Raw genomic sequence first — 19,904 nt, forward strand, 5'->3', positions numbered from 1 at the left:
ATGCGCCACTGCGTGCACACCACGCGTCGGCGCTTTACACCCACGTTTTGTGGTTTTCGCCAGTAGTGGTAATGCAGGCTCCCAATGGTAGAGGCTTGACGATCTCTCAAGTTCACCCGCCAAGTCTTAATTACCCTCCCAGACAAAGCCATCCGAGGGCCGTTTCGTCAGTGGTTCTTTGAGAAAAGGGGACAACCTCTCTCATGTTGAAAGCGGTGGTTGCTTTTTTGCTTTTTCGTCCTCATCCTACTTGACGCCTTCAGGGATGCAAAAACCTCCGGTCGGGATTATGGCGTGAGTTGATGGCGATCGTTGCCCCTCATGGAGTGAGCATGCCCCAAGAGTGAGGCTGGCAGGCGGAATACATATTCACAGGCGACCATGGTTGTAATGGATCTCGACCTGCTTCTCTGCCGTTGCTCCCCGGCCCAATCGAATGGCTTGTCAGCTGGGTACGGGTTTTAATCACTTGCAGTTTCACACGTTAGACCAGCTCGCCGGGATCTCGAACTGACATAATCCGGGTCGAGAACTCGAGGTTGGCCACCGAAGCATCACCCATGCCATGCTACCGCATTCTCGTCACTTCTTACCCGGTCGAGGCCGCGATGTTTCCTTACATGTGTGGTTTTGGCCATCCTTCACCTGCATACGTGCAGCACGCCCAGCTGCGAACCGCAGATCTCTCACACTCTAGTTCCCTTCCACGGGGTCCGCGAGGAAAATAAGGCTCACCAAAAGGCCTCTCGATTCCTTCTCGCCCCAGTCCCGCGATCCAATCATGCAGCTCTTGGCCGTCTTATTCCCTGCTTCGCGGCATTCTTCATTGTTCTCTCTCTCCGAAAGGCCCTGGCATTTCAATGACAATCCAACACACTCAACTTGCCTCACCCACAAGGCTGGCCTGGCCACAGCTGATCACCCTGTCCCACGGTGTCACCCGTATCCTTGGATTGGGGAACGAGTCGGTGTTCTACCCTCAAGGCGGGAGACTTTACCCACACCATGACCATGGCGGGCCGTGTACTCCAACGCCTCTTCACTTCTTGCTTTTTATCCTTGGTGGGTTTCGTCAGTGTTGACAAGAAGTGGCGCCAAATTGTCTTTCTTAAATCAAGTACGATCCGCCTCAGACACAACCAGACTGTGAACGTGTCATGGACATGTCTAATTTGTCTCGTCAAAGGTCGAACTGTATTGGAGAGGACTAGTCTTCTGATCTTTACCGGTCGTACCTCTATCAAAGCACCATCCACTTGTAACTTCAAGCTGTTTGATTAGCCGCAATCTGGCCAACTACGTTTTTGTAAACTTGGAGCCCCATTTGAACGGTTCTAAGTGGCTCCTTTACACATTTACCTTTTTAATCTCGTTCTGCTACCTTCTTTTGGGCCCGCCTCTACCCGGGATTTACGAGTGTTGTTGTTAAGCTCTGCATGGCTGACGGTGCCTGGCCACAGGTCCCCGGAGCCCGGCGCAATGGTGAGGCTATCTTACCCTAACAATATTCTAGGCTTATTCGGTGTACCACACTCACAAACTCGTGTATATCGAGATTGGAGGCGTTAGTCGGCATCTTTAGAGTTTATGGATCCACATCACTACCGGCGCACCCACTTTCTACTCGGCGGATATGAGTAATCATTCCCGTCCCAGCGGCCTCGATACGCCGTCCGATACGGCAGACGACCTCGACGAATCTCCTCCCTTCCGACAGACCCATCACGCAAGCGGGTCTCGTGAGCAAGGTAGACACGGCTTTTCAACTTTCTCTCGACTGCTTCCCCAACGACCTTTGGCAAGTCGTCGCTCACAAGTTATTGATCAGCAACAAGAGAAAGACTGCTCCGCTGGCGTCAGTGTCCCCAACTATCCGGGCCCGTTAATAGCAGTATCCCTCGAAGAACGTGGTTCAACCGGCGCCGAATCTACTGTCCTTTACTCAGCATCCCGCCCACCTCTCTTCTCTCACCCTTCATATACACATGCGCGCCCGCCCCTGACGCAAACTCACCAGCAACTGAATGCAGAGGAACACTATTACCGTAATTTTCAAGATCAGGAGTACTTGACAATCTTTCACGAACCCCAACAACACTATCGCGTGCCCCATAATCACCAGTCCCCGCAAGACTTGAGCCAACAGCTTCAATATCATCACCCAGTATTTCCACATCCTTCGCCGGCGGACTCTATACAGTCAGCCTCCCTCGCTTCGTCTTCTCCCGACACGGCGTCTTTACTCTGCCATCCACACGACCCACGGCTTCTCCAGGCCCAGCTTCAAGCACCCACCGAAAGCGGCTTTGTAGCATTTGCTTACGTAGACCCCGAATTGCCCCCAAATCCTGGCGAACTAGCCCCGATCCATTTTTCGGGCCTAGAATCCGCACATCTCGCCCCGGAGCGCCCTGTGGATTTCTCTTTGTCCAGACCTGTGGCGGTACCCGCCCACCCATTCTATCACAACCACCTCAGCGACGACTCCCTCCAACATCGCCAGACTGGGGTCCTTCAATACCCCGGCGGCTACCCGGCACCATTCATGCAGAACTCCGGGCTGTCCATTCTCAACGCCGAATCTTTCGACGATGGTATGTCGGGCTTTCGCGCACCAAGAAGCCTACCTCCTGGGGGGAAACCTGCTGCCGACACCAGTGAGGAGGCAAAACGATCCTCCAAGAAACGATCAAAGACTCAGTCTGTAGAGGTTGTAGAACTGGACGAGGAGGAAAAGAAGCGGTCAAGGGGGAGACCACGCCTAGACACCAATGATGAGACCGCGAAAGACGTAAGTTGGCGAATGACTCCTGATCTTACCCCCCCATTGCAGCTTTGCCACGGAAATTAGTTCGCATGTTATTGCCTTCCTTATCTTACACATGCTCCCTTAGTCGACCCCTTCTAACCATAGCAGCGTCGTCGAACACAAATTCGGCTCGCTCAAAGAGCCTACCGCAACCGCAAGGAGACAGCGATCCAATCGCTCGAGAAGAAAGTTGACGAGTTGAGGCGCACCAATGAAGAAATGAGCAAGGAGTTCATGAAACTCTACGACTTCGCCGTTAGTAAAGGCATGCACGAGAGCACACCCGAATTTGGTAGACAACTGCAAGTTACGACAGAAAAGTTTGTCTCTTTGGCGCGGAAGACGAGCGAGGAGCCAGAAAAGGAAGGCGACGTGCTTCCAAGCCAGGAAAATGATGGAGACGTCGAGGAAGTTGGCGGCCCTGCCGGTGGGCAAGAAAGGGGCAGCGAAAAGTCACCATCTGCCGAAATTGCTAAGCCGATTGAGCAAGTCATATACGATGTTTTGTCAAGCGAGCAGCCGCAACAGCATCAGCTACAGTCAACACCTCGAACACTTGCGATGACTGCGGTGCATACAACATCTTGGGCGCCCGATAGTCAGTCACACATGCCGCGCTCGACACTATCCCAAGCCCCAATGGGCTACGAGATTGTGACGGAACCGACGCCGGATAATGCTAGTTTCCCATTCGGTATGTCCTACGAGCATAGTCTGGACCAACCAGGCACTTTCGATCTACTCGCCAACCAGCCCTTTTCTGATTCCCTATTCAATATTCTCTCTTCACCGACCTCCTATGCCCACCAGGAGCGGACGTTTGGGCGGCGTCTGCAACGATCGACTCTAGAAAAGGCTTACACGTTGCTCCGCATGCCCAACCCTCCGAGCAGCCTCATCAACAGCGCTTTCGGTTTCAGTTTACTTTTCGAGCCCAAAGAGAGGATCATGGAGCGGATCGCTAACCGTCTCAGTGTCAACCAACGGGAAACAATGTTCAACTGGAAGTTTCCATTTTTACACCTAGGGGGCGGGGGAACGTGGTTCGACGAGATGAATGACTTGGATGAGATGGCGTACCCGAGCGGCCATAAACAGAGAAATCCGGTGGGGAATCAGGGGACGGCCGAGCCGTATCGGCAAAAGGTCGACTCACTCTATGGCATGGGGCCGTGGGATGCGGCGACGGAAGAGATGCGAGACCTCAGAGTGGAGCGCGCCGCTGCGAGACTTCGAATGAACGTCCCTGGCCTGCAAGGCGACTTTTACGATGCGGACGAGGTTGAATGGGTTCTTCGGAGACGAGGAGTCGATATTCCCGCCGCTGCGGATTTCGTCACGGCAGAGATCGATCCTGCAGACTTTTCAGATGAGACCGCGGTTGCTGGACGTGCTCACGGTAGCGGACTCGATAGCAACGGCAGCAGCATTAACAACGCCTCCGATATCTTGAGCAGTTACGGAACGAGCCCTGGGGACGCCGCTGCCAGGCAATGGCTCGGGCAGACTCTGAAGCCGACAAGGCCGTCTGATGTCCACTTGGGCGATACGCGGTCCGTCGGGCAGTCTAGCGACGCGGCGTCTAGTCAGATGCCCCTGGACCCGAGCCTTGCGGGCGATATGTTTGGGCTGGAGAGCACCTCTACCAACCAGACCGTAACGCCCGGGTCAAAGCGGAGGGCGGTGACGATCAATGTTGGAGTGCTCGTTCAAGGTATGTGCCCATAGTCATCTCTACGATTCTGGTCCGACAATGCTAACATCAACTCTAGAAATCGGATTGAAATCGGTCTGCCTGGGACGATCACCAGGGATCCGGCCGAGAGACTTGAATGTTGCATTTTGGGCATCGCTGACCACGTGAAAAAAAAGGGCGGGCTTGATATTACTTGACATTGAGAGGGGCGTATCATTGGGTATTAGACTGTGCCGGTACCAGAACGGCCAAACGCCTCGAATGGCTCATAGTTGATTCTTTTCTTTTGTTGGTTCATGAAATTCCCGTTAAGATTGTGTCTCGAGGGGTACCCCAAAGAAGGGAAAAGACACTTTCTTATCTAAGGTAGCGGTTGGCGCCTCGTACAAATGGGTTCACAAAACTATATGTTGTATTGTGGTAGTAGCCATTATGGAGGCTCTATCTAAGGCTTCGAGCTTATGGAGTAGAATTGAAGTTGATTATAGTTCCTACGACACTTTTCTCGCCGGCACGAAATTGTTGCTTTCCCAAACTGCCTCATAACATCCGAACAGAAGATCTGGAATTATGTACTCGGGGATGAAGTTAAATTTAGTGACTGGAAGAATATAAAATTTTCTGTAAGGCGCGTGAAAATTACCCAACCTCACTTGGAAAAGGTTACTTTGATCACCTGGATCCTGTTGTTGTTCGTGAAAGAGATGACGAGCGTCTTGCCTGTGGGGTCCAGATACGGATGAGCGACGCCAGCGTAGACGAGCCCGCCATCAATGGCCTGAGCCTGGAAGATCTTGATGTCCGGCGTCCAGGGGCCCTCGAGTTTTGTAGCAGTGCGCAAGAAGACGGTGCCGCCACCGATGCCTTTCACAAAGTCAGTCGTAGGCCTGCATGTCAGAAACCACAGTATTAGAAACATACCAAGGTGAACAAAGATATAACACTTAAAGTGCTCATTCCACACAATCTGCCCCTGTCCCGTGCCCCACACAGTCGCCGTCTCGGAATTGAACGTCGTCAAGACGTCAGACTTCCACCCCTGCTGGCGGCCCCAGTAGTACTCATAGTTGCTCACGTTGAACGCCTGGCTGGCGTTGACCCGCGCGAGGTAGACGTAGCTGCTCTGGCCCCAGTCGGTGATTGTGGTCGGCGGGCCGCCCCAGGCGTAAATGTACTCGGAGCACGGGTCGCGGAAGGCGGCGATGTCGCCGTACCGGGGCGTGGTTTTGGCATCCCACCAGTAGCCGCGGTCGCCGTAGCGTTTGGTCACGGTAGGGGTTCCGAACAGGACGTCTACTTTGGCGATGCCCGCGCCTACTAGGCCATCTGCGTTTTGGTTCTGGGGAGTTTTGTGTAAGTCTTGTGCAGACTCTCTTTTTGGGCTCTGGTTTTTAGCTTCCTGGAGGGGGATGATGACTTACAACTAGGTAAAAGACGGCCCCGGTGCGCGTCTCAGCATTAGTCTCGACCAGACTCGTCCCGCCGAACCCGGTATCAACTTTTTCTCCCCACGACGAATTGAAGGGGATGAACTGCTTCTGGCGCCCATTCTCTCCCAGGTTGAGATCGTGCACGATCAGCGGGTTCTTCGTCATGACAGACACGGCGTCGCGCACCATACCGTGGAACCCGGGCGTGTCCTTTTCGGGATCCGTGACACCAGCATCGCACCAGAGCACATCACCCCAAACGGCGTACCATTTTCCTGCTATAGAGCCGGTGAAGCCTAGATCGCGGTGGGAGCAGCTGTTGTCGGCGTGCTGGAAACCCAAGTACTCCACTCTTGGGTTCACGATGGGGTTCGTGCCGATGGGGAGTGTGCTATCCATTCCTGCGGTGAACACTTGGAGGGGGTTTGCATGGGCGAGGTTGGTGCCGATGGCTAGAAGGGCCGTGGCCAGGGGTAGAAGGTGAGGGGTCGGGGCATGCATTTTGAGGGGAAGTGGGTGTCGATCTTTGGGGTTGCAGTTGACCTCGGCGCAGGAGAAGGTAGATGGAGGGGGATGGGCGATGCTTGTGATTGCTCGGTGTGGCTCGGTGAGGGTGTCGAGAGAAAGGAGTGTGAATGCCAGAATCGATCTGGCTGTTTGGAAATGATTGTGGGATGTAATTGGTACCTTATGTAAAGAATTAAAACCTCTTAAAGACAGTAGAGGGATGAAGGGATGGCGATGCTAGAGATCGCCTTGAGTTGAGGTGAAGACGTGATGATAACGGACGGCAAAGGGTAGCAATAAATACGTACTGGGAAGGTAGGTCCGGTACCGCGATGGCAGTTGAGCAGGCCAACGCCGAATCAGAGTGCCTAGAGATATCGACAAGCGCTTGGCCCCCTGGTTCCATGGTTGAGTTGACATGGAACGATGGATGGATGGACGGGTGATAGGCCCATCATGGTGCTGCAGGCCGGAGGGAACCACGGGCGGTCGGACTGCAGATGCACAACGCCGGAGGTGCGCCACGGCGCCGTGCGGTGGGGCCGGGCCTGGCCGGTACATTGCAGAGGGAGCGAAAGGAAGCACGGGGTGGTTTACATAAGTTGGCAGTGGACCAGTGGCCGAAACATTCTAGATTCTGGGCGGCCGGGTGTGGCTTCGCGGATGTGAGATTGAGGTGCCCTGAGGCTAGTTTTGCTGCCTTGAATGGAATCGTGGCTTTCATGCGATGATGACATGGAAATGGAGCTTGGCGGTTACGTTCGTCCTTGATGTCGAGGCATTAGTCAGAGAATGGCTGATTGACGAGGAGCTGAATGACTATTGACTGGCGCGAAGGTACATTGTTGTTATCTGTTAAATAGGATGGAAAGTGTTCCATCACGCCATCATGTCTTCATGCTCATGACGGCGCTTATCCATTAGTATCTCGTGAAGACTCTTGCTGCATCGATTCGAATGACAAGTATGAGTGAACATGAAGGTGAGTGAGTGAGAGGGCAGATTCCCGCCGCGAATTGGAGATAACAAGGTACCGTCACATTTCAATTATGTTTCCATGTCGCTCTTGGGAAGAAATACAGTTAATGGTAAGTCCAAGGCGTCTCTAAGTACCCAAGTGAAGTGGACATTTCAGCCTCTCTACCTCAGTGTACACACTCACTCAGCATTGAACTCGGATTGGTCTGTCAAGGTCGTTGCGAAAATAAGAAGCGGCCGACGATGAGACACTACAAGCAGATCTGGACTTTACACGCTCATTTAACTCAACGTGAGAGCTACAATACAGATCCTGTCGCAATCGATGGCGAGAGCCCACGTGGATCATCTCAACGACGTTCTCATGTGCAGGGAAGCTTCAGAGAAGATGAGATGAGCTCCCAGGCACATGCTCGCCCTCAAGCCCGCCATTGGCCGACCCCTCCTTAGGCCTGCCAAGTTGGGAAGCTGTTTCCTCCAAGCAATGTGCGGGGCACAGCGGACAACGGCTTCCGGTGGTGGGGCATCTCTCATTCCGGTGCGTCCGTTTCTCCTCTGTCCTCTACTGCGTACGTCTGTCATCTGCCGTCTGCTGTTCGACCTTGTTAGTCTTGGTATGCATCCTGTCACTCATATAACCTTTTCAGAGCTGGTCCTTCACTCAAATCCACGTGCCCTGACTTGACCCGGTTGGCTGGCACCACCGGATGAACCCTCTGCTTCACACATTACCGTCACGTCCATCGAGAGGCTTGAACGGAGCTCTCGGTCGCTCTTGGCGATCTCGAATGCAACCTTGTTCTGTATATAAGCATGAGCTCTCCTTACAATCCCCTCAATCTTTGCCTTTACTTCCTGTGCGTAGTTGTTGCTGTTGTTCTCCCCATCTCACCCCTCGTCGCCATGTCGCCTATGTCAAGCCTGGCCCTCAAGGCTGCTCTCCGTGCGTTACACCCTTTCTGGGCTCTCCTCACATACAGATTCTGACCGTGACTAGTGCTCCCTCTCGTGAGCGCCGCGTCATGCAGCAATGAGTCCTACACCCACAATGGCCTCACCTGGTCCCGTGGCATCCGGATGAACCAGGTTCAAGTCGTAGGCACGCACAACTCGTACCATCGCGAGGCCCCGCTTGAGGAGCACCCAACCCAGGCGAAGATGCTTCCCAACGTCCAGAACTACTACTACTCCCACCCGTCCCTTGATATACAGCTCAACTACCAGTCCATCCGCAACCTTGAGCTCGACATCTTTGCCGACCCTGAGGGAGGCCACTACGCCACGCCCCTCATCCGCAAGCTTGCGAACCTCTCCACGACTCCAGACCCCGATCTCCTCGCTCCAGGAATCAAAGTCCTCCATGTCGCCGACGCAGACTATCACCCTACCTGCAAGACATTCATCGGGTGCTTGAGTATCGTCAAGAAGTGGAGCCAGGCGCACCCGGACCATGTCCCCATCCCCTTCATGATCGAGTTCAAGACCTCCGAAGCCGCCTTCGCAGCAATCGGCGGTGCGTCTCAGATCTCCTGGAACGATACGGCACTTCTCAAGGGCCTCGATGATGAGATCCGTAGTGTCTTTGCGCCCGGGGACCTTGTTACCCCGGACGACATCCGTAGGGGCAACTTGACGCTGGAGCAGTCTGTCTTGCAGTATGGGTGGCCTGACTTGGAGAGTGCCCGTGGTCGTGTGCTGTTCTTGATGGACAACGGACCCGTCAACCCAATTCGTGACTCTTACACCGAGGGCCGACCTAACCTTGAAGGCCGTATTCTCTTCACAAACTCCGCGCCCGGAAACTCTGACTGCGCGTTCCAAAAGGTTTGATGTTCATCAACCCTTCTGAACCGAGGGTGTTCTTGATAAGAATTGAGTCTTACTGACAACTTTCAATCAGCTCAATGACCCCACTGGCACCGAGCAGGCCAATATCCAGGCGCAGGTCAAGGCGGGCTACTGGGTCCGCACACGCGCCGACATCCCGCTCGATACGCTGCTGTCCAACGACACGACGGGGATGCGTGAGGATGCGTTCTCCAGCGGTGCGCAGATCGTGTCGACCGATTTCCAGGCCTACGGCATGAGCAGCCGCTGGAACGTCGACTATGCCGCTCGCTTCGAAGGTGGTGCGGCGGTGCGATGCAACCCCATCAATGGGCCCGCCAATTGCGCGAACGAGGCGTTGGAGCCGGTTTCGTATGTCCGCAACTAGATGAACTTATCTTCAATGTAAGTGAGACAAGGTCATTTCGAATAGTGTAATGATAATAGCATAATGAAGCAATTGGAAGGGCTGTGATACACGGACGCTATCAATTGACTGTGGGTGGAATTGAAGAAGCTCCCCCAGCTTTTGAGCGATTTCTTCCTATCAACCAGTGCCGATTGATGCGAAAATGCCTTTTATTCTGCCTTCCCCCCAAAAAGATGTGGAATTGTCCAATCAAAACGGACTTGAATGCTTATATCTTGACCAAAGTACCATCGTTGAGGCGAAGCGCGCGGTAAGGGCTGACATGAGCGGCCGCCCCCAGCCACTTTGCGGGGGAAGAACTGAGAGCTGAATGCCAACGGGCAAGCTTTATGGGCTGAGCCACAACAATTCGGCCAACGCTGCTTCAAAGAAATGCAACAACAACTCGTCCAGTGCAGAAACTGAACCAACATCCAAGGCATATACCATGGACTCGACTATTGACTCAGCCGGCAAGAGTCCGCAAACCCGTGAGAGGAATACGGCGAATGACGCAGGATCGGCCCTATCGTCTGACCGTTCCAACTTCCTGAGGTGGATTCCCGTCATCCAACACCACGGCGCACCTACTGGCGGCGTGAGTCAACGCATCCTCCAATTGGCCTCATCTTCCCCTTCTTCCTTCTCACTGCCTGCAATACCTCAATTCTTCTATATAAACACGGAAAGCACTCTCGATATGTTCCCAGCCATTTGATTCTTCATGCTCAAGTTGCACCTCTTCTCCCATTCTTGGAGTCTTCGCAAACAAGACGCCATAGAACGGGACAGTCTACGGACAACGACCAGCACCACCCAGCATGGCTACCACCGACCATTATGATCTCTTGATATTGACGGACGCCACGGCGTCCATGAGCAGCTATCTGCAAGCTCTCAACAAGTCACTCCCCGAAATCATTCGGATATCAGCTTTGACCGACTGCTTCGACCGGATCGGAGTCATGGCCTACCGCGACTACTCCGCCTCCATGTTGACGGAGTGGTCAGGATGGTACTCAGCAAACTCAACCGCCGACGACACAATCACACAGGGCCAGCTGCTTCAAAAGGCCAGTCATATCAAGGCGGACTCTGGTCCTTACAGGCTGGATTGGCCCGAGGCTGCAAAGACTGGACTTGCCAGAGCCTACAGCATCATGCGTCCCGAGGCCACCACCATCATCATCCTCTACGCCGACGCTCCTCCTCACATCCCGGGAACGTCGTCCAAGTACAGAACCACCGAGATCGAGAACCTCTCCAAGCCTGACTCATTCTACGGCTGTGGAAAGTACTTTACCGATTGGATTGCCGGCGCCAAGATTCTCCGAGACGGCGAGAAGAAGGCCAAGGTCTTCTCCGTCATTCAGGGCGGCATCGACGACACCGTCGCCCCCTTCACCTTCCTCTCACACATCACGGGGGGAGTGAGCTTCAAGCTCGATAATCGACACAACGTTCCCACATCGGTCGCTATCTCGGAGTTGACCACCGGCATCCTGATGGCCTGGATGGGTGTAGGAAAGGAAGGCGGAGCAGCATCCGGCCAGCGTACCTACGCCGAAGCTTGTCAGTATCGAACTGCCTCCAGCATTGAGGACATCGTAAATGAAGAGGACGAGGCCCTTGAGTCGTACTTTGTCATCGCCAAACATATGGAGCAAACTGTCGTGAACAACATCCAGTCAACACCTACCAAGCTTGATGAACTGCGGACTGTCGTCGAAGCCCGGATAACGCCCCTTTTGGACTTTTCGAAGAGATACAAAGCTGATGAGGTCTACCGCAGCTTTGTCGTTGGCCAACTCGAAACTTTGATCGCAGCTGATGTTGGCACCATTGCCATCAACCCTGTATTCGGTAGTCTATGGCGGGCCGTCTGCAACGACCGCGACAACCCGGCTCGCGATGGTCTCATCCAGGCATTCGGGTACGCCGTCGACCGCATCCCCGAGCCCGAGAAGAAGGCTCGGATGAAAGCTTGGCTCGAAGAGTCCTACGACTACGCAGCTGAAATCTCGGAAGCCATCGGCAAGGTGCCTGAACACCAGAGATACCCCTGCGTGTTTCTCGATCCCACTGAGCAATTCCAGGCCTCCACAGATGACAAGAATGAAGACTCAAACGCTGATAAGCGTGAAGTCACAGACTTTACACGAGAGGAACTTTTGGAGATTGGTCGCTCTTGCGACAACCGTATTCTCCGGAGGCTCGGTAGAGTCCTCACACGATTGACCTATGTGGCCCGCGAAGAGGACCTGCCAGCTCACATTAGAGCCGACCCTAGTGTCGCCAGGATCCCTATGGTCCTCTCGTCTGTCGAGTATCAGCGAAAGTTTTGGAAGATTCTTTTACATCTCATACTTCCTGGGACCATGTTGGCCGCTCGCCCAGCCGCCCTGCTTGCAGCCCTTGCCCTGCGCTTGGGCATCCGGCCCCTCACAGCCACCGCAGACAGGGAACTACTCACATTCACCACGAAGTGGAACAACTTGGACATCCCTGAGACCTGGAATGCCAGCTGCCTCTCGCTGCTTCTAGATGCCAACAAGGATTACGAGAGACGCGTCGCTCAAGGCATAACACAGCGTCCAGCGCCAGAAGCCCGTGTTCTTCTTCAGAGTGATCAACATCTTTTTGAGACTCTGGTAGACTACAAACTCCTTGAGTTGAACCTCAACACAACCCTACAGGCCAAGATTGGATGGCACCCTGACAAGTCTAAGGTATCTCTTGGGCCCCTTGTCATATGCAGAAGATGCGAGTTTCCCCGCTCAGTCACTATAATGGGGCCGGATAATGTCTGTGGCCTCTGTCCTAAGAGCAACAAGTGTGACTGCAAGGTCTGTGAGACTGTCCCGGATCAAGAGGCCCGTCGCTGCAACAACGTGACCCGTGGCGATACCGAAGAGACGGAGGCAACGTGGGTCGAATGTTTCTCGCCAACATGCCGTGCTCAGTACGTCGTTTATAATCCTCAGGCTCTGAACGTACGGGCCAAATGCTACTACTGCCGACACCATGGATCCGTCGCGGCAAAGTACAAGATCCCGCGCGAAGCTCCCTGTGTCGACTGTTCGAAGTGTCGAAACAGGGTCATCTGGCCCGAGACATACCGTCCTTCCGACCTTGATCTTTCGGCCTTCAAGTGCCCCGCCTGTACAGCCAACAGAGTTACTGTCATCGATTTCGAAACCTCAGCCAAGACACTCAGCGGCGAGAACGGCGTCTCGTGGCTCCTGCGCAACGACGATTCGGCGATCAAGGACCCCTTCAACGGCCGTTCTCTGTTCTACACCATTTCTCAAGTAGAAGAATCGAACCGGGACTCGCTGGCAAAGAATGTTGAGATCATTCCAGTGGTTCAGCAGCAATCACAGCTCACGATTCGCGGCAAGGCTATCCAAAACCAGGACGACATTCTCGAGTCCCTTCGCAAGTGGGTGAAATCTCGGCGTACTGAGGCTGGAGTCTGCAGTTTATGCTTCTCCAACATCCGGAAGACCGATCTTCGAAACGCATGTGGTCGCTCCGGCTGCCATCAGCAGATCTGCAACGGGTGTATGAAGGATTGGTATGGGCTCAATGTCCGTGGAAGATTGCTCAACCTCGCAGCTCTCTCCTGCCCCTTCTGCCGCCGACAGCCGACCGTCAAGACTGTCTCCAACTTTGGTATATCCCACATCGGCAACCTGCAGACTGCGGCTACGGACAAAGAGTGGATATACGGCTGGTGCAGAGACTGCGGCTTTGCCAAGAAGTATGCTGAGCGGGTATGCGCTGTCGGCGCACCCGAAGTTTCGAACTGGTCATGTGATGAGTGCAAGGAGATTCAGATGGAGGGCGCCCAGAGGCTGAAGGTTCGAAACTGTCCCGGCTGCGGTACAGTTACGGAGAAGATGGGCGGATGTGACCATATCACATGCACCGTCCCGGGTTGCAATGCTCATTGGTGCTTCGCCTGCGGCGAGAACGTCGGCGAAGAGGACATCTACGATCACATGAGCGATGCTCACGGAGGTATGTGGGGAGGTTATCACGCGGATGAGGACGATTATGACTACGGTTACGACAATGAGTTCGATTAGGGGGACCAGGTTATGTATAATTTCACCGTCGCCTAAGATGATCTGGGCAAGGCTCGTCTTGTTAGAATCGGGATAGAGTTCGCAGGGCTTCGTTCAACTTATGCTCTCTTAGGCTGGGTCTCTTCTTGCTCGTTTGTGTTTGGTGTAGGGATAACAGCAGGGAGTTTTAGATTGGCAGAGCTTAGGGAGTGTGTTTCTGCTAATGATACTGGTGAAGTAGCGTATGAAGTTCGTAATTATGAACAAGTGTTTTGTTTTCTTATAAAGCCTTGAAGATTTTGAGTAATCGTAAGTCCACAGCGAACCGTCTTCGTGAATTCATGGAACAAGTGAGATCGCGTGACGTCGGCTCGGTGCATCATTCGCGCGAGTTGAGGTTGTTTGGGAAATACCCCGCAGTCCGCTGGATTTCATCCGCACCATCGAGGCGGCCGATGTATCTTGAAGCAAAGACCGGGGCGTGACTCGTAGATAGAACTCGTTCGACCTTCATCGACACGAATAGTTGCAGGCTTTCATTTGACGCTGGGGAATCAATCGCATCCACTCTTTGGAGGACTCGCAGGTCGCCGATACAACATGCCTTCTCTGCCCGGTTTCTCAGACAACCCCTTTCGCACCCGCGCCGACCTCGTGCGCGCAGCGACAACTTTGATACGACCGTTGAAGCAGTACAGGTCTCCCCAGGAGGCGCGTATCAAGCTTGCGACCAACACAGCCGCGGGGTTCGATGAGGTCGCGGCACAGTTGGAAGGGTTCGCGAGACCGTTGTGGGTTATCGCGGATCTCTTGAATGACGTCGAAAACGGCGGCGAGGGCGAAGAACTGGCGGGCTTGGATCTGGAGTCTTGGGCTCGGGGGATCGTGGCGGGGACAGATCCGAATTCAGAGGAGTATTGGGGGGATGTGAGTGACATCGATCAGCGGATGGTAGAGATGGAGTCCATCGCCTTTGCGATGCTTGTTGCGCCTGGGCCGTTTCTTTCGGCATGTGACGATGAGGCGAAGGAGAGACTCAGGGTTTGGCTGAGGCAGATTAATGGGAAGAGGATGCCGCAGAATAATTGGCTTTGGTTCAGAGTGTTTGTTAACCTGGCGTTGGTGAGGGCACTTGGGGTGCCTGTTGAGCAGGCTAGATCAATCATGGTCGGGGACCTGAAGGTTCTGGATACGTTTTATATGGGAGAGGGGTGGTCTAGTGATGGAGCCTGGGGTAAGGACAGAAAACAGGCGGATTATTACTCGGGCAGCTTTGCGATTCAGTTTGCGCAGTTGTTGTATGTGCGGTTCGCCGTTGGGGATGAGGAGAGGGTTGAGAAGTATAAGGTGCATGCCAAGGAGTTTGCGTCGAGCTTCTGGAGGTATTTTGACACGAATGGTGAGTCTTTTAGTTTGTTTCCTTGTCACTGAGATCTGGAAAGGAAGCTGACGACAAAGAAAAGGGGCCGCGATACCATTTGGTCGAAGTCTAACATACCGCTTTGCTTTTGCTGCATTCTGGTCCGCCGCAGCAACCGCTGGCGTGGGTCTCGCACCTCCTCTCGACGATCCTGGAGTAGTCAAGGGACTGTTGTTACGACATCTCCGATGGTGGGCAAAAACACCGGACATGTTTAACACGGACGGGACGTTGAGCATCGGGTTCACGTATCCCAACATGTATCTCAGCGAGGATTATAACTCGCCGCAGTCGGTGTACTGGTGCCTCAAGAGCTTCGTCATCTTAGGTCTGTCTAAGGATCACGCCTTTTGGAGGTGCGAGGAGAAGCCACACCCTCTCCAAGACGTCAAGCCCCTGGGTACTGCAATGGAGAGGAGGCAGTTGGATCCGGGACGGGTGAGAGCCATCTGGCCGCCGCGGCATATACTCTGCAACGGGACAGAACACCATTTCTTACTTTCCTCGGGCCAGATGACGAAGAAGAGCTTCAAGGGACGGGAGGCAAAGTATGGAAAGTTTGCGTACTCGTCGACTTTCGGGTTTAGTGTCCCCACGGGATCACTGCTTTCGCAGATGGCGCCAGATAGTACACTGGCTGCTAGTATCGATGATGGCGAGACTTGGTGCGTAAGATGGGAACCAACTGAGGTCAGGATCGAGCTTGTGTCGGTGTCGTTTTCTGGCGTGTACAACGAGGTGCCATCCTTAGTTAGTGTCTGGAAACCATGGAAGTGGCTTGATTTGGAGGTTGAGACGGCACTAGTGCCCGTCGTGGAGAGCTTTCCCGGGTGGCACGTACGGATTCATAAGGTCCGTTGGAATCCCAAGGGGGAAATCCCGTCATGGGTTGGGAGTGTGCAGCTCGTTGATGGAGGGTTCGCCATCGATTCACATACAGCAATGGGGAAGTTTCTTCCGAAGAAGTCTGCTCACGAAGCGGATAAGCAGTGTTACACTGAGGACATTGACAGGTGTCTTGTCTACTCCTCAGCCGGGGCGAGCGGCATCTCTGATATCATCGTCGAAGGGAAAGGGCTGCGGCGAGACGTCGATCGAGGCGCGTGGGTGTTGAGACCGGATCCCAATACCAACCTGATCGTGCAGAGGTCGTTCATTCCTGTTGTCAATCATCAATTTAGCCTTCGACAGGGTAATGAGGAAGGAAACGGGGCAGCAGTAGACTCGCTCTGGATGGCTTCTGGTGTGTTTGCTGTCAGTGCTACAGCTGGGCTCGAGGCGGAGAAGATAAGAGCGATGTGGGAAAGGAGACTCCGGGTGTCTTTCAACCAGGAAGATGGCGCTAGATGGATGATCCGAGCTCTTGAACATTGAGCGGCTTTGGATACCATCAGGCTGACAGCAACTGAGAGATTCAGTCCAAGGGAGAATGGCAGATTTACTTCTAATATCGTAGCGACAGGATTGAGAGGAATTTATTCCGCACTCGCGACATGGAGATTGTCGCACTTTCTAAGATTCATGCTACTCAAAGTACCAAGTCAATATCATGACTCCGCCACTCAGTAATCACGGCATGTCCTGGTGAGTGCGTCTTCTCAGATGTCCTGTGGCGTTTAGCCAAGTGCCCGATGTAGCGTTACGGACTTGCGGCACAGCCTGTGCGCTACGGGCGTTCTAGGCCAAGAACCTAGTAAACATCTCTGTGAACGACGGATTCATGTCCCATTGTCTCTCCTCTCACCCAAGGTCAAGTATTTGTCAGAGGCGAAGCTCGTCGCGGTCAGCACGTAGCCCGAATAGTAACAAGCAAAGCTGAGTCTATCGTGTTGTGTCACTTACACGACTCAAGAGCTGTACGCGGAGCGAAACCGATGCCGTCATCCGGAGCGGACGGCCCGCGCAGATCATCAGAAAAGTCTGTTCAGTATTGAATTTGGTGTTCATCGCACCTAGATAGCTGACAAAACGTCGACAGGTCACAAACTTTGGACCTCGCTTTACTCCGTACAAGGTTTCAACCAAGTTTCCCTCTGGGGCTCCAGTTTCTCCAACCCGCGAAGTCCCCGCCGAAGCCGTGAACTCCAAATAACCTTTTCGCTCTCCGCGCCTGTCCGCGCTTGTCCGCGCATCCGCCGATTCCGGCTGCCTTGGCCATGTCTTCCCGTCCAAATCCAGTAACGCCCCAGCCCTTGTTAGCGAAAGATGAAATCGGCTCTCTGTCAAGCGACTGCTGTCCGTAAAGATGTTCCCGTTGCGAGACGACTGACGGTCTCGGTATCATCTATAGCGTGTATCAAGTGGAAGAATAGAAGAAAGAAAGATTAAAACAACAGACTAGAGAACGGCGGGCATAGCGTGTGCCATGCGATCTAGTTGTACTTCGTAACCGCCAACTCCTATAATTTCGACGGGCCAAGCCACCAAGTCTGCCCATGGAGTTGCAGCCAAGTGCTGCGAGATGAGCGAGATCAAAGACCGGGCCCATCCGTTCAGGAACCAGCAAAACGGCTCTGCCATGTGGACGATGACGCAGTAGTGCGCCAACACCACCATAGCCGCCGGATGCCGCCGACGCAACATGTCCAGGTAGTCGCTAGTCATGAGGATGGGCCAGAGGAACACGGCGCGGAACTCGACAGGTGCCGACATGGCATTGAAGGTAGAGACCTTGGCAATGCACTCGCTCAAGGCAATCACCGCGTTAGTGATGGCATATTTCCCCTCGTGCTCGACTAGACCAATCTCCGCGAGCGTGGAGCTTAGGCGAGGAAGCCGTTCGAAGAGCGGTTGTAGAGTAGCCTCCACGGTGGACGGTGTGGTATCGCCGGACCCGCGGATGAAGATTTCTCGTAGTGGGCCCTTGCGCAGATCCTCGTCGGAGGCACGCAGGATCATGCTCATCCCGTCGGTGAGGGTAAAGATATCGAGCATACTATCGATCGGGGAGAAGGAAGGGTTGTATTTCTCGTAGCTCGGGTAGGTAGCAAAGGCGCTCAAGGTAAGAAAGATGGAGGAGGCGAAAAGGGCGTGGCAGTTCGTCGAGGAGATCGTGCCGAGGAGAGTCCCTCTCATCCCGTTGATAGCGTCATTCTGGTGCTGGGCAGCCTGCATGAGGTAGGCATGGCGGCAGTCTGGCTGAAGGTAGGCCAAGTGGTAGGCTGAGAAAGCGAGAATTTGATGAAGGAGGAAAGGGTAGGAGAGCGCCTCTCTCGGGACGTCGTATTGGAGAGTCTTCTGGGCCAAGGAGGAGTGCGAAAAGGTTCGATAAGACACCGAAGTATAATGGTGCATAAGCTCGAGATCAGAGATCCATCCGCTAGCCGTCTCTGTCTTATTGAGGTCGGTCAGGAACCTCGAGAAGTAAGGAAACGGGTCAGACTGCGACGAAGGCGAAGTTTGGCCTCCTCCGCCGGAGCTAGAAGCGCTCTGTTGGCCCCCGAGTGATCCGGCGGCAGACTGTGGCGAGAGAGAAGCAGGAGACTGCGCGCTTGACCGGCGTCTCAGTGCCGACGCCGAGCCCTAAGAAACCCCAACGGCGCGTTAGTTTGCGAAAACGAGGCCCTCCCCAACACCGACAAGGCTGGTGAGGGGGGGCAAAACTGGGGTTTAGGGGAGGAAGCTTACGCGCGAACCCGACCTCTTGGTACGTTGCCCTGGCGGCGGCAGGTGAGCCATGGACTGAGAGGACGCGCCTGTTGGCGCTCCCGCGTTTTCGAGACTACATGGCAAGCCATGGCGTACACAAGCGCTGCAAGGCTTGTTCTCGTCACACTGCGTGGGGTTCATGCTCGTTAGTCTCGGCCGAATGTACACAGCGCAGTGTTGAATGTGATAGAATGGAGAGGCCAGATGAAGATCAACGACTTCATCACTGGGACTTGGACTCTGACGACATACTTTGACTCTTCTCTCCTTGCATCTCAAGCACCCATTGCGTGATTTCCTGTAACCCAGTCGCTTCATTGTGATGTTGTGGCTATTGCTGCAGAGGATTCAAGACCAAGAAAACACATCGAGGCCTGATAGAGCAAGCACCCGAGAACGAAGACGGTAACGAGGTAGGGAGGAATAAGGTCCAGTAAATAAGGATGAGCCGGTGGGGTGAGGTATCTTTGCGGATCGAAGTGTGTTCCCTCTGTTTATACAGAGCAGGTCGAGGAAACCGCTGCAGTCGGCGACCCGCGGCCAAGCTGTGGGAAGTTATTCTTATGTTGAGCCTTGTCGAACGTTGTTGCGCATCCCGGCCGAGCGAGCCTAGGGCCGATGTAGAAGTCGACGGGTGCGCCCAGGATTTTCGTCCGATCTAAGGTGACCGGGGTGTAGGGGACAGGACAAGGGAACGGGGAGAACGGATACAATCAGGCACGAATAACGCGGTACTGACGCATCATTGTCTTCTGAAGAGCGAAGCAGCGGTACGTTTCTATGTATCTGTAGATATGGATAGAATATCTGCGGGAATGCCAAGCCTCGAGTCTGCCCTTCGCACATCAACAATGAAATTCAACCCCGCCAGGACTGGGGCCCAGCTGGTGTTTAACCCAGTTACAGGATGTGTAGTGTGAAGCAGAACAAGGTAGAGGGATGTTGAAGAATCGTCAAGGGCAAAAATGGGAAGAGAAAGAAAAGAGAATGTAGAAGAGTGAAGCTTACTAGGTTCCTTGGTATCTTCGCGGTGTTTAGGGGGGGGAAAGTGACGGTGTCAGCAATGCGGAACTGAGTCGTGCCAAGACCTCCGGCGTGCGGGCGGAGATA

General features: G+C 54.0%; 6 protein-coding genes across 6 annotated transcripts, besides 1 other annotated feature; 4 read left to right on the forward strand and 2 right to left on the reverse strand.

Annotated features, from left to right (window-relative positions):
- Positions 1–1,633: 1,633 nt before the first annotated feature.
- CABS01_15163 (BZIP family transcription factor) lies at positions 1,634–4,673 on the forward strand (the record flags this gene model as incomplete). The annotated part of the gene is made up of 3 exons (XM_060548500.1): positions 1,634–2,791; positions 2,918–4,523; positions 4,582–4,673. The coding sequence occupies 3 exons, from the start codon at positions 1,634–1,636 to the stop codon at positions 4,671–4,673; spliced, it is 2,856 nt and encodes a 951-aa protein (XP_060392044.1).
- A 481-nt stretch (positions 4,674–5,154) lies between these two features.
- Positions 5,155–6,436, reverse strand: CABS01_15164 (uncharacterized protein; the record flags this gene model as incomplete). The annotated part of the gene is made up of 3 exons (XM_060548501.1): positions 5,155–5,369; positions 5,427–5,844; positions 5,927–6,436. The coding sequence occupies 3 exons, from the start codon at positions 6,434–6,436 to the stop codon at positions 5,155–5,157; spliced, it is 1,143 nt and encodes a 380-aa protein (XP_060392045.1).
- Positions 6,437–7,765: 1,329 nt separating this feature from the next.
- Positions 7,766–7,852: a sequence feature (Short protein (CABS01_15165, KAK1476881.1) was converted to a misc_feature.).
- Positions 7,853–8,323: 471 nt separating this feature from the next.
- On the forward strand, positions 8,324–9,635 carry CABS01_15166 (acid phosphatase; the record flags this gene model as incomplete). The annotated part of the gene is made up of 3 exons (XM_060548502.1): positions 8,324–8,363; positions 8,418–9,244; positions 9,321–9,635. The coding sequence occupies 3 exons, from the start codon at positions 8,324–8,326 to the stop codon at positions 9,633–9,635; spliced, it is 1,182 nt and encodes a 393-aa protein (XP_060392046.1).
- Positions 9,636–10,477: 842 nt separating this feature from the next.
- CABS01_15167 (dihydroxyacid dehydratase) lies at positions 10,478–13,747 on the forward strand (the record flags this gene model as incomplete). Its single annotated transcript, XM_060548503.1, has 1 exon — positions 10,478–13,747. The coding sequence occupies one exon, from the start codon at positions 10,478–10,480 to the stop codon at positions 13,745–13,747; it is 3,270 nt and encodes a 1,089-aa protein (XP_060392047.1).
- Positions 13,748–14,326: 579 nt separating this feature from the next.
- Positions 14,327–16,520, forward strand: CABS01_15168 (uncharacterized protein; the record flags this gene model as incomplete). The annotated part of the gene is made up of 2 exons (XM_060548504.1): positions 14,327–15,125; positions 15,190–16,520. 2 exons carry the CDS (start codon positions 14,327–14,329, stop codon positions 16,518–16,520), a joined length of 2,130 nt encoding a protein of 709 aa, XP_060392048.1.
- Positions 16,521–17,483: 963 nt separating this feature from the next.
- CABS01_15169 (fungal Zn binuclear cluster domain-containing protein) lies at positions 17,484–18,824 on the reverse strand (the record flags this gene model as incomplete). Its single annotated transcript, XM_060548505.1, has 2 exons — positions 17,484–18,668; positions 18,774–18,824. The coding sequence occupies 2 exons, from the start codon at positions 18,822–18,824 to the stop codon at positions 17,484–17,486; spliced, it is 1,236 nt and encodes a 411-aa protein (XP_060392049.1).
- Positions 18,825–19,904: the final 1,080 nt, after the last annotated feature.

The sequence above is a fragment of the Colletotrichum abscissum genome (assembly GCF_030869225.1).
Source record: "Colletotrichum abscissum strain IMI 504890 chromosome Unknown Scaffold_63.1, whole genome shotgun sequence".
NCBI classification, from domain to species: Eukaryota; Fungi; Ascomycota; class Sordariomycetes; order Glomerellales; family Glomerellaceae; genus Colletotrichum; species Colletotrichum abscissum.